General features: G+C 42.1%; 1 protein-coding gene across 1 annotated transcript in view; it reads left to right on the top strand.

Annotated features, from left to right (window-relative positions):
- The first annotated feature begins 211 nt into the window (after positions 1-211).
- The window catches only part of LOC139175070 (triadin-like), a 102,896-nt gene continuing 90,960 nt past the window's right edge, over positions 212-12,147 (top strand). Inside the window, exon 1 of the mRNA XM_070765964.1 lies at positions 212-249. Coding sequence (XP_070622065.1) covers positions 231-249 — 19 coding nt within the window. The 5' untranslated portion in view covers positions 212-230. The remainder of the gene's footprint in view (positions 250-12,147) is intronic.

The following is a 12,147-nucleotide window of genomic DNA, read 5'->3' as shown; positions in this document are numbered from 1 at the left end:
GAGTCATTCCACAGATCAGGGTCCATGCCATGGTTTCATCTAACCATTTGAAGATTGAGCAATGCTTGCTAAGGAAAGACAGTCTTCTAGATTACATCATCAGGACTCTCCAGGCTGTTACCAGACTCTCTGTAAAGACCATTACCAGGGAGGTGTATCTTCAGAAATTCAACCCAGTCATAGAGCTAGAGGACTAGAGTGACCCATCCTGGACTCTCCCGTCAATCTGCATGAGAAAGGATGTGTCAGGTAAGACCAATGCTTGCTTTTATTTTCTTAATTGGAACATTGCAAGCTGATGAAACTCTGTAGAGATTCTCAGTCATCTAGGCCATGGTTGTCTGAAAGATGCTTTTTCAGGAGGCAACTGGACTTTCTTGGGGTGGGGGGTGAAACCATTTCGCTTCTCATTCAAGAAGTTCTAAAAGGATGCAAATGACCAGCTGTCTGCAAAGAATATAAATCCTTCCATTCCCCACCATCTAGTCAGAGCTAAATAAGTTTCTTGGATGAGAAGCTAAATGTCTTCAAAGAAAAAAATAAGGAAGTCCAGTTGCCTCCTGAAAATGTATCTTTGGGACAAGCTTATGAAACATTTCAGAATACCAACAACATTAAATATGTATTGTATTTTGCCTATTCTGGAAAAAAGAAGTGCCCTCTTATCTGTATCTGAATATAAAATGCAAATTGCTGCAACCTAACACAAGTTCACATGCATTTATTACTTTTTTTCTGCCTTAAAGTTTGCAACAGCCAGTTTCATCCTTGAAAAACCTCTCTTTTTAATGCATTGGAAGTTTTATGAGAAGTTGTTCTCTGTGCAAACACTCAAAGACAGACAACTATATATTTCTCAGATAAAGAGGGCACTAGATGTCAGTAGCCGCTCTCTAGAGACCCCAATTTTTACAGCCTCATTAGCAGTGTCTTAATTAGATGTCAGGCAGGTTAAAACCGACTTCTTAAGTTGAAGTAAAAGGCAATGAAGGGCAACTGATGTGATCTCAACATGCTAAGTCACAAACTTCAAACTGTTACAAAATTCGAGATAGAAAAGAGCATGGCTTTAAATGCTTGGGATACAATTCTTTGAGCAATGATGTTGGATAGCTTTTCCAATATTCTGTGTTGACAGAAATGAATTAATTTTTAGATTCATTGTTCACATATGACTTCTAATACCAGAGGGAGAATCCCAATTATTGTAAAATACTCAATAGAAAATAGATTACAGTATTTGGTTCAGCTTGAAAATTAGTGGAGACTACATTATTACCATGGTTCTCCCTTTCCATTCATGGGAGCATGGATCAAAGGAGAATTGATCCTATCCAGGCTTTCAGCCTGTCAGTAGATCATTTTCAAAAAGATAATTTATCATCCATCCATCAGTTAATTTATCATCCATCCATCCACCATGCATTCTAGCTTTCCTCATCTATCTTCACATATTGTTTACAACTTGTATAGCTCTCTGATAACAAACTGTTAATGAACAAAGGTCTAATTTAGGTATGAAACACAGATAGCTAATTTAGGCAGAAACGTTTGAAGTATTAACTTAGAAGAGATTAAACTAGAAATTCAAAAGGGTTATATCAGAAGTGGGTTCCTCCCAGTTCACACCGGTTCTATAGAACTGGTAGTGAACTGGTCACACAGCCGATTCTGTCAGTGCTGGTCTGTGGATGCCACCATCTCTTTTTTTGGATTTGGGAGGAGATTTTTGCTGGTTTTTGTTTCTGTGCATGTGCAAAAACTGAGGTTTTGGCACTGCATATGCACCACCATCTTGTTTTTGGCTTGTTTTACTTATTTTTTGCTTGTATTTTTGATATTATGCATGTACACACAAAGCACACTCCTGTGTGGGACATCCATGTAGTGCAGGAAGAAGCAGGTTATATCCCCATTTAGAATAGAATGGAATGGAGTAGAATAGAATAGAATACAGTACAGTACAGTACAGTACAATTCAATACAATACAATACAATGCAATGCAATGCAATGCAATGCAATTGCTTATTGGCCAAGTGTGATTGGACACACAAGGAATTTGTCTTGGTGCATATGCTCTCAGTGTACATAAAAGAAAAGGATACATTTGTCAAGAATCATGTGGTACAACACTTAATGATTGTCATAGGGGTTAAATAAGCAATGAAGAAACAATATTAATAAAAATCTTAGGATACAAGCAACATGTTACAGTCATACAGTCCTATTTATATACAGTAATACCTCGTCTTACGAACGTAATTGGTTCCAGGACAAGGTTCGTAAGGTGAAAAGTTCGTAAGATGAAACAATGGAAAAGCCAATAATGCGTGCAGGCCCATTAGGAGAATCTAAAATATTAAGGCTTAAAAAAAAAAGTGGTGGCCAGACAAAGCTGAGGGGAACAGAGTGGGGGGAGGGAGTCCCAACGAAGCAAGGTGAAAACAGCCTCTCTTGAGCTCCATGAGTCCCTGCCTCCCATTTTTGCCCCCCCCACTCTGCTCATCTCCCCCACACCTTTCTCCTCTCTTGAGCTCCATGAGTCTTTTCTTCCCATTTTTTCCCACCCCACTCTGCTCATCTCCCCCACACCTTTCTCCTCTCTTGAGCTCCATGAGTCCCTGCCTCCCGTTTTTTGTCCCCCCCACTCTGCTCATCTCCCCCACACCTTTCTCCTCTCTTGAGCTCCATGAGTCCCTGCCTCCCGTTTTTTGTCCCCCCCTCTGCTCATCTCCCCCACACCTTTCTCCTCTCTTGAGCTCCATGAGTCCCTGCCTCCCGTTTTTTGTCCCCCCCCCTCTGTTCATCTCCCCCACACCTTTCTCCTCTCTTGAGCTCCATGAGTCCCTGCCTCCCGTTTTTTGTCCCCCCCACTCTGCTCATCTCCCCCATACCTTTCTCCTCTCTTGAGCTCCATGAGTCCCTGCCTCCCGTTTTTTGTCCCCCCCACTCTGCTTATCTCCCCCACACCTTTCTCCTCTCCTGAGCTTCATGAGTCCCTGCCTCCCGTTTTTTGTCCCCCCACTCTGCTCATCTCCCCCACACCTTTCTCCTCTCTTGAGCTCCATGAGTCCCTGCCCCCCGTTTTTTGTCCCCCCACTCTGCTCATCTCCCCCACACCTTTCTCCTCTCTTGAGCTCCATGAGTCCCTGCCTCCCATTTTTTGTCCCCCCCACTCTGCTCATCTCCCCCACACCTTTCTCCTCTCTTGAGCTCCATGAGTCCCTGCCTCCCGTTTTTGTCCTCCCCCACTCTGCTCATCTTCCCCACACCTTTCTCCTCCCTTGAGCTCCATGAGTCTTTTCCTGTTTTTGTCCCCCCTACTCTGCCTGTTTTTGCAATCCTGGGATTCCCCTCCTGGGATTTCCCTACAGCATCGCGTTTTTGCGGAAGTCAGGAGGTGGGATTTCCCATGGAGGGGAGCCTCAGGGGATCCCAGGATCGCAAAAACTGGTGCTTGGCTTCCAAAGAAAGTCTGGAGGCGGGGCATCCCAGCAGCGGCGGCAGGTTCGTAAGGTGAAAAAAGTTTTTAAGAAGAGGCAAAAAAATTCCGAACCCTGGATTCGTAGCCGCCCCGAGTCTTCGGAGAGGGGCGGCATACAAATCTAAATAATAAATAAATAATAAATAAATAAATAAATCTCGAAAAGTTCGTATAACAAGGGGTTTGTATCACGAGGTACCACTGTATTGTGGCAAACATCCTAAAGATTGTTTTCACAGTTAACTTTGCATGAAGACATATCAGAAAGTGTTTTTGTGATGAAATCATTTAAGCATAACATATGCTATCAGTTAATATATGGGGGGGAAAAGCCAGAAAGAGATGACCAGAGACAGAATGCAACATCTTCCTTAACCTCTCTCTCTCCCCTCCAGCTGCTCACTAAGTGGTAAGTTTATGCATATACCGGTTGCGTTCCAAAAGTAATGCAATAATTTTTTTTAAAGTAATTTATTGAACAGATTTGCATAAACACTTAAAATTCTTAAAGTACTGTCCTTGGGCCTCTACACATTTTTTCCAGCGACTCTGCCATGACCGGTACGCGCTCTGGAAGGTTGCTTCAGGGACCTCTTGCAAGGTCTTTGTCATAGCTGATTGGTCTCTTCTATGGATGAAAAACGTGCCTTGCCACAACACGCTACGAGTCCACGAGTTCCTGGCCAAACACCAGGTGCCAACACTGCCCCACCCCTTCTATAGTCCTGACATCACCCCAGAAGACTTCTTTTTGTTCCCAGCGCTGAAAGGAACCCGTTTTTCGTCCATAAAAGAGATCCAATCAGGAAGAGGTCCGTCCCCGAAGACGCCTTCCAAGTCATGTACCGGTCATGGCAGAGTCGCTGAAAAAAATTGTGTAGAGGCCCAAGGACAGTACTTCTAGGAAACTAATGCTTGGGTAACATGATTGTCATGAGAAGTAAATGTGAACGTTGCGTTCCAGTGGTTACATTAGTGAGCAGCATCATGTCTGAAACAAACAAACAAACAAACAAACAAACAAACATCAATAGTCTTCTGTGAGACTGAAAATATTATGACAGCAATTTGCACACATTCAGTGCCTGAATATAAAGAACAGTATGATTACAAAAATTCAGTGGATATATAAAATATCTATGAGGTGGAAGCAGGAATTCGTATGCGTTATTGAAATTCAGAATTAATTTCCTGGGCAGAATATTATAATTGAATCATGTTTACTTGAACATTTGAATATAGTTAGGAATACTGTATAGTTATAGTTACAGGAATATTTGAATATAGTTAGCATTGCATGAACATTTGTTTTACATTATATTGGGGGTTTTTTTGTTTTGTTTTAACAACTCTGTTAGAAATTAAAGTTGATGTAAACACTATTCATTTCTTCATGATACACAGTATTTGTCTTTTGTGTTGATGACACGGTGGGACAAGTCAGCTTAGTTACACAGTGAGTTTAAACTTATAATTCATATATGAACAACAGTGACCTCATGTGGCTATTGCTTTAGGATTTATCTCTTAGAGTTCAACAAGAAAGTCTGTTTTTCAAAATTAGCCCATAAAAAAAATTATAACAGGATAACTAAGCATGATATGTTTCACTCTTAAATGCTTTTGGGTGGTTTGGTAAAAGACCTTTCTTCTACAGGCCATCTTATTGGCAATTAATGGTCAAGAAACATTTCTAGTCTTTACAAGTATGAAGATCTCTCAGACAGTAATTACATTTGTTTAATGTGATAACTTGTAATCTGTTATTAGATAGGTAGAAAAAATATTTTCAGAACACTTATTATATCAGATCTAGGTAAAACTACTTATCACTACATTCTCCTGAAATTCAAACTACAGTGATCCCCCGGGTATTGCGACCCCGAGCATTGCGAAATGGCTATATGGCGATTTTTAAACCCGGAAGTAAAAGCACCATCTGCGCATGCGCGCCCTGTTTTCTATGGGCACGCATGCGTAGATGGCGCCGGGCAGATCAGCTGCTGGGCGGCTTCCCTGGGTCTTCCCCCTCTTGCTGGCGGGAGAGCGAGCGGCGGGCATCAGCGAGGAGTTTCCCCACCGCCCACGCAAACTCCTCGCTGCCGCTCGCCCGCCCTTCGCCCGCCCACGCCGTTCGCTCGTGCCGCTTCCCAGCTGGGAAGCAGCGCTGGGGGTGTTACCGGCCGCTTGTCCGCCGCCTGCCTGCCCGCGCGCCCGCCCTTCGCTCGCTCGCGCCGCTTCCCAGCTGGGAAGCGGCGCTGGGGGTGTTACCGGCCGCTTGTCCGCCGCCTGTCTGCCCGCGTGCCCGCCCTTCGTTCGCTCGCGCCGCTTCCCAGCTGGGAAGCGGTGCTGGGGGTGTTACCGGCCGCTTGTCCGCCGCCTGCCTGCCCGCGTGCCCGCCCTTCGCCCGCCCACGCCATTCGCTCGCGCCGCTTCCCAGCTGGGAAGCGGCGCTGGGGGTGTTACCGGCGAACGGCGTGGGCGGGCGAAGGGCCGGCGCGCGGGCAGGCAGGCGGCGGACAAGCGGCGGGCACGGCAGCAGCGAGGAGTGGGCAGCCGGTAAGACCCCCAGCGCTGCTTCCCAGCTGGGAAGCGGCGCGGGCAGGCGGCGGGGAAACCCCAATCTTCGGCTCCTCGCTGCTGCGGCGATAGTAAAAACACCATCTGCACATGCGCAGATGGTGTTTTTACTTCCGCAGTGCTACTTCGCGAAAAACCGGTCATTGCGTGGGGTCCTGGAACGGAACCCTCGCAATGATCGGGGGATCACTGTAATTTATTAAGGGGCGAGTACAAGTGCACTAGAGTGCCTTCCGTCCCCTGTCCTATTGCTCTCCTATATCTCCTATACCTTTCTTCTATTCCTATATCTCTTCTTCTATTCTTTCATTGATATGTTCTATTACTATATCTTCTTTTCTATTATTTCTTAGATATATTTTACTATGAGTATCTCCTCTATAACCTTCACCATGTATTTTACTATGTGTATATAGATATATACCCACTAAAACCCTCATTGTGTATTGGACAAAATAAATAAATAAATAAAAATAAATAAATATTTCTTTACTTTCAAAGCAAGTTATTTATTATTGTCTTTTGTTGAAGTTAAACAACTTGACTATCCCCCCCCAAAATCTTATTACAGTATATACATTTTCTTTTTGGTTATTCATAGAGTTCAAATTCATAGAAATAAGAAGTCCTTAAACAGTATTTAATTCAATCTCTAAATGCACATATTCCTAATGTTCATTTTAAAACTACATAGTCATAGTAAACCAAGCCTTCTCTCCTGATTATGAATATAGGGAGACCTTATTAAGGGTGCTGCTCATCTGAATAAGAAGTCGCTAGTATTCAGAAAAAAAAATCAGAGGCATTTATCTGTGGTTATCATATTGTTTAGCTTCCAAAAGGGATTGACTCAGGCCCAATAAGCCTTAGAGACTTTAAAATAAATATTTACTTTATTACTCTTACAGATAATGCTAAAAGAAAAGGCTGATTAAAATTTGTCATGGTTCAGCATGATTGACTTTTACTAGCTACTCCGATCTAGGCACTTTCCAAATTTGCACATTTCAGTTCCCTTAATTTCCAACAAGCTTCAGCATTGGTAGGAATTCTGGTCAAATGCATTTAATTTTGACTAGTTTGGGGAATAGTGACTTTCATTGTATATGCTGGCATAGCTTTATATAGTTTGCTGTCTTGAGTGTAGGACAATGTCCATCTCACTCCAAATGCACGCATAGAAGCTAATCAGAGCTATTCATGATAGTGAATAGGATGCTGCTATTCACCATCCGTGATATCTGTTCTTGCGTCAACTCATTTTGTTTGATAATAAGGCTGGGTCTGTGGACAATTCTCCCCAGCCTTATTTGGAATGAATTTGGACAATTATTTAAGAAAACATATCCTTTCTGGAACCTGCAGGAAAGAATACTGTACACAAAATCCTATCCTTGGCATCTAAATTACTGGAATTCAAGATAGTAGTTAAGGATTCTAGATAAGTAGCAATTGTTTAGTGCACAAATCTACATTGTGAAGAAGAAAGAAGATGTGAAAAATTGTGTGTTGTTCTGGTCACCTCTGATATCATATAAATCATAGCAGAACCCGAAAACAAATGACGTGGCTTTTAAAGCTAGAACATAGTGTTTGATTCTGAAGCTGATTCTCATGGAGATACTAAAATAATTTCTTTATTCTGTTTTATATACTTATGGCATTTGGGTTGCCACCCTAAACACGCTTCCTTGAAGGTGTGTTTTAATTGAAAATCAGGAGATTGATGGATCTTCTTAACTTTCTTCCATGGCTGCTTAAAAACAGTAAGCTTTTCCATTACAAGTGTACATCTTGGATGTCTTTTTTATTTTAACGAACATAAATCATAACTTAAACCATCAAAATTCAATAGCTACATCTTTTCAACATCTGAAAATGGAAAGGTGCCTATCTTAGACTCTGCCAGTCTTGACCATTGCTCTTAGAAATGAGGAAACTGCCAAAAAATTAATATCAATATTAACATCAGAAATATAGCCAAATACAGAAGGGCATTCTAAGAGTCATCCAATAAAACCTGGCTACACGAATGGATGAACCTGTCAGTTTCATTTTTATTTATATTCATTTTACAAATGTGTGCAGTCTCATACTTATCACATAACATGAATCATTTACAATACCTGCTTATGTGGATAAGTGTGCTGGTTTTAAGAAAAAGTGTGCTGAATATGCAAGAATGTAACTTGCAAAAGACAATTTGCTCTATTTCATCTATTGTGTTATGGCTTTTTTTAGTCATAAATCTTTGGAGCTTCATGTTCACATTTGTACTTCCCTATCAACATGGATATGAAGTGTCTTAACTTAACCACACTTCTTTGCAAAATGAGAAATAATGTTCGTTTCTACTCAATATTTCATACCAATATTGTAACTGGGGTTGTTGGGGTTTTTTTTTCTTTATATGATATAAAGGTTACGTTGATAACAGTCTTAACTTTAAATTCTATATACTGAATAATTTTCCAATATTTTCCAAAAATCAAAGTTTAATTAGGAGACAATCTCTATTCGCTCATTTATTTTAAGAGATTTGCTAACAGCACTAAAATCAACATTATTTCTGAATTCACAGAATTATTTAACAACCTAAAAAGGCTGAGGCCAAGAAATCTACTTTAGAGGAAGTACAACAATTTTTCAGAGTTTTGAGATACAGTGATCCCCCGATTATCACGAGGGTTCCGTTCCAAGACCCCTTGCGATAATCGTAAACTCGCGATGTAGCGGCACAGAAGTAAAAACACCATCTGCGCATGCGCGTCCTGTTTTCCATGGAGGAGTTTGCATGTGGGCGGCGGGGAAGACCCCTTCGGCCGCCCAACAGCTGATCTGCTCCGCAGCGCGGCGCAGCGAGGAGCCAAAGATGGGGTTTCCCCGTTGCCCAGGCAACGGGTAAACCTCAAGATCGCTTGCCGCTTGCCCGTTCGCCCACCCGCCTGGCTCCTCGCTGCTGCGGCGCTGCAAGCGAGCAGCCGGGCGGGCGGGCGAACGGGCAAGCGGCAAGCGATCTTGGGGTTTCCCCTTTGCCTGGGCAACGGGGAAACCCCAAGATCGCTTGCCGCTTGCCCGTTTGCCCGCCCGCCTGCTCGCTTGCAGCAGCTGAGTCCTGAAGCCAGACGGCAAAGGCGAACTTCCGCGTTTGGCTTCGGGACTCAGCTGGGAAGCGGCGCTGGGGTTTCCCCACCGCCCACGCAAACTCCTCGCTGCCGCTTGCCCGCCCTTCGCCCGCCCACGCCGTTCGCTCGCGCCACTTCCCAGCTGAGTCCTGAAGCCAGACGGCAAAGGCGAACTTCCACGTTTGGCTTCGGGACTCAGCTGGGAAGCGGCGCTGGGGTCTTACTGGCCGCCCACGCAAAGGAGAAACCCCGGCTCCTCCGCCGCTCGCCCTCCCGCCAGCAAGAGGGGGAAGACCCAGGGAAGCCGCCCAGCAGCTGATCTGCCCGGGGAACGCAAACTCCACCATCTACGCATGCGTGGCCATAGAAAAAAGGGGCACGCATGCGCAGATGGTGTTTTTACTTCCGGGTGGAAAAATCGCGATATAGCGATTAGCAATGATCGAGAGCGCGAAACTCGGGGGATCACTGTACAATATTTATGCTTGCTTATAGCTGAATTACTCAGATGGATTGACATATCACAGATTATGACCCACACTTAAAAAATTATGTTCAGATTGATTTCTGTCAATCTATGACTAGTAGGAACCAGTTGGTATATATAACTTTGAAAAAGAAAGAAAAAAAGGAAAAGAGAAATGTGCTTGGTTTAACAAAAACACAAAGATGGGAAACATATTTTTTTAATTCCAGGAAAAAGGGGAAATAAAATAAATAAAACTGTATTTTGTGTTCTATAGAAGTTTTGTTTTTCCATAGATACTTACTAGTGATATTCACTATGTAAGCCGTAATTTTATGCATTCGGGCTGACGATTAGCTTACAATTTTCACAAAACCATTTGTTGAAAATGGTTGTGGAAACAAATCTGTTTAAGGAGAGAAGTTTAAATGTTATAAAATAATCTAGTTTAGGATGTAAAATATGATAAGACTTACAAGTTTGATGAGAATCACTGATCAAATGAACCAAGAAAGTGGATTTTTTTCAGTCATCAAAGCCTTTGATAGGATGAGAAAGAGCCTAGCCTCTGAGTTTGGGGGAGTTGAAGTATTCAGGTTTTATTTTATTTTATTATTTATACATCACATTTCTATCTTGCCCATCTCACCTAAGTGACTGTGGTTGGTTTACAATGCAACAAACATCTAACATCTAACCCCCAAATCTTTACTGTTGACCTCTCCTGCTTTCTAAGAGGTCAGTAAGGGGTGTGCATAAATGCACCAATGTGCCTTCCGTTCCCTGTCCTAATGTTTCTTTTTACTAGTACTGTATCATGTATATGAATATTATTATATCTTTCCATACCACCAATATGTACTTGACAAAACAAACAAACAAAGAAATAAAAATTAGGCAGTCGTTTTGCATACTATTCTATTTCATTCTGTCCTATTATGATTGCAGCTTTTAGGGCAAGTCAGTCATACTGTCTGATAACTTAGGGCTATATATTGCAAGGTACCTTTGCAGCTCAATACAACATATATGAAATCTGTAAAACTGATTCTAAGTTATGTTGATGCCAAACCGCCAAATATGCTGCATGTAAGCTCCACCCTTTCATAACTGTCATAGTTTGCATGCAAATTCTTAAGGAACAGAGTGTACTGTAAGTTGTAAGAAACATTTTGTCACCCATCTTCTGCAGATACCCAAATATCCTTTGCCTTTCATAGTCTAGACTTCTGTCCTAAATATACCATCCATCAACTGCCAGTAAATCATTGCACTGACCTTTAATAGAATAAAGTAAGTATTATATTTGCACAAGATTTCTCTAGTTAATGAAAAGATTGTAGCCTGCATGAGCAACGATTGTGTGGTGTTGAAAACTTCAACCTAAAAGAACAATGCAGGCCACTAAGTTGATCAAGGAATAATTTGGCCACTTGGTTGAACTCAGGAAACATGGAGAATAGCTAAAGTTATATAGTGTATGCTTGCTCTTAAAACTGCTGGATTCGCTTTACCAAAAGTAATAAAAACTTTCAGGGATAATCAGTACTTGGTGCCTCCAATGAAGCATGTTGACAGGCTAAAGTCTATAACTCCAAATGATGGAGTTATGGATGAAACCATCATTTGGAGTTAAAGACTTTGGCCTGCCGCATGCATCTTCTGTTGGTACAGTCAACTGGTACAAACTCATAAGCTGTGGATGTGCAACAAGTAGTTGAACAATGGTTATCAACTTGAGGTCCATGGACCCCTAGGAGTCCATGATGTTGTCACAGGAGTCCCCGAAGGCTTGAAGAAATGTTATAAATCAAATCTTGAGTAGTGTTGGGGTTCCGTAGCCATGGTCTGTGGCCACAAAAGGTATTTAAAAAGGATCCGTGGTGAAGAAAAAGTCGAGAACCACGGCAGTAGAACATTCTTTTATAAGAATACATAAATTAAATAACCACAACTATGATTATAGTAAGCATTGGCACCATAGGTTACCTTGTAAGGAGCACCAAGGAGTGGTGCTTAAATGACATAATTAAATCTCATCCTTGATATTATCTAGCCATCAAATCAGACAAGGAGTTAGATCCAGTTACATTAAATTTCTCATCTTCGGACTACATAGCCTACACACAGTCCTCTGACTCCTCTCTACTAGATCCTTTAATACATGTACTAAATGGGGATATTGAAATGATTCAGTCTATCATTACTCCGGGGAATGATCTTGCTCTAGGCTAGTAGGCATATGCCCGCATACCTAGTCTCTAAGGAGACAAAATGAAATCCTTAGAGAACAGCTTGTCTTTATCTTGATTCCCATGTATTCAGGCTGAGCTTTAATTGTGGGTGTAAATCACCTGAGTAATGGCAGTGTATCTACTTTTGAAATATATAGCAAAAATAAAAAGTCTTATGACCTGTTCTGGTTGTACAGGCAATCTGGCTATGACATCTGTCATCTTATTGATCTGCAGGCTTGATGTCTGTACTTGTT

Source organism: Erythrolamprus reginae, chromosome 1 (genome assembly GCF_031021105.1).
Source record: "Erythrolamprus reginae isolate rEryReg1 chromosome 1, rEryReg1.hap1, whole genome shotgun sequence".
Taxonomy (NCBI): domain Eukaryota; kingdom Metazoa; phylum Chordata; class Lepidosauria; order Squamata; family Dipsadidae; genus Erythrolamprus; species Erythrolamprus reginae.
The sequence above is the reverse complement of the archived record's forward strand: the minus strand, read 5'-3'. Positions and strand labels throughout refer to the sequence as shown.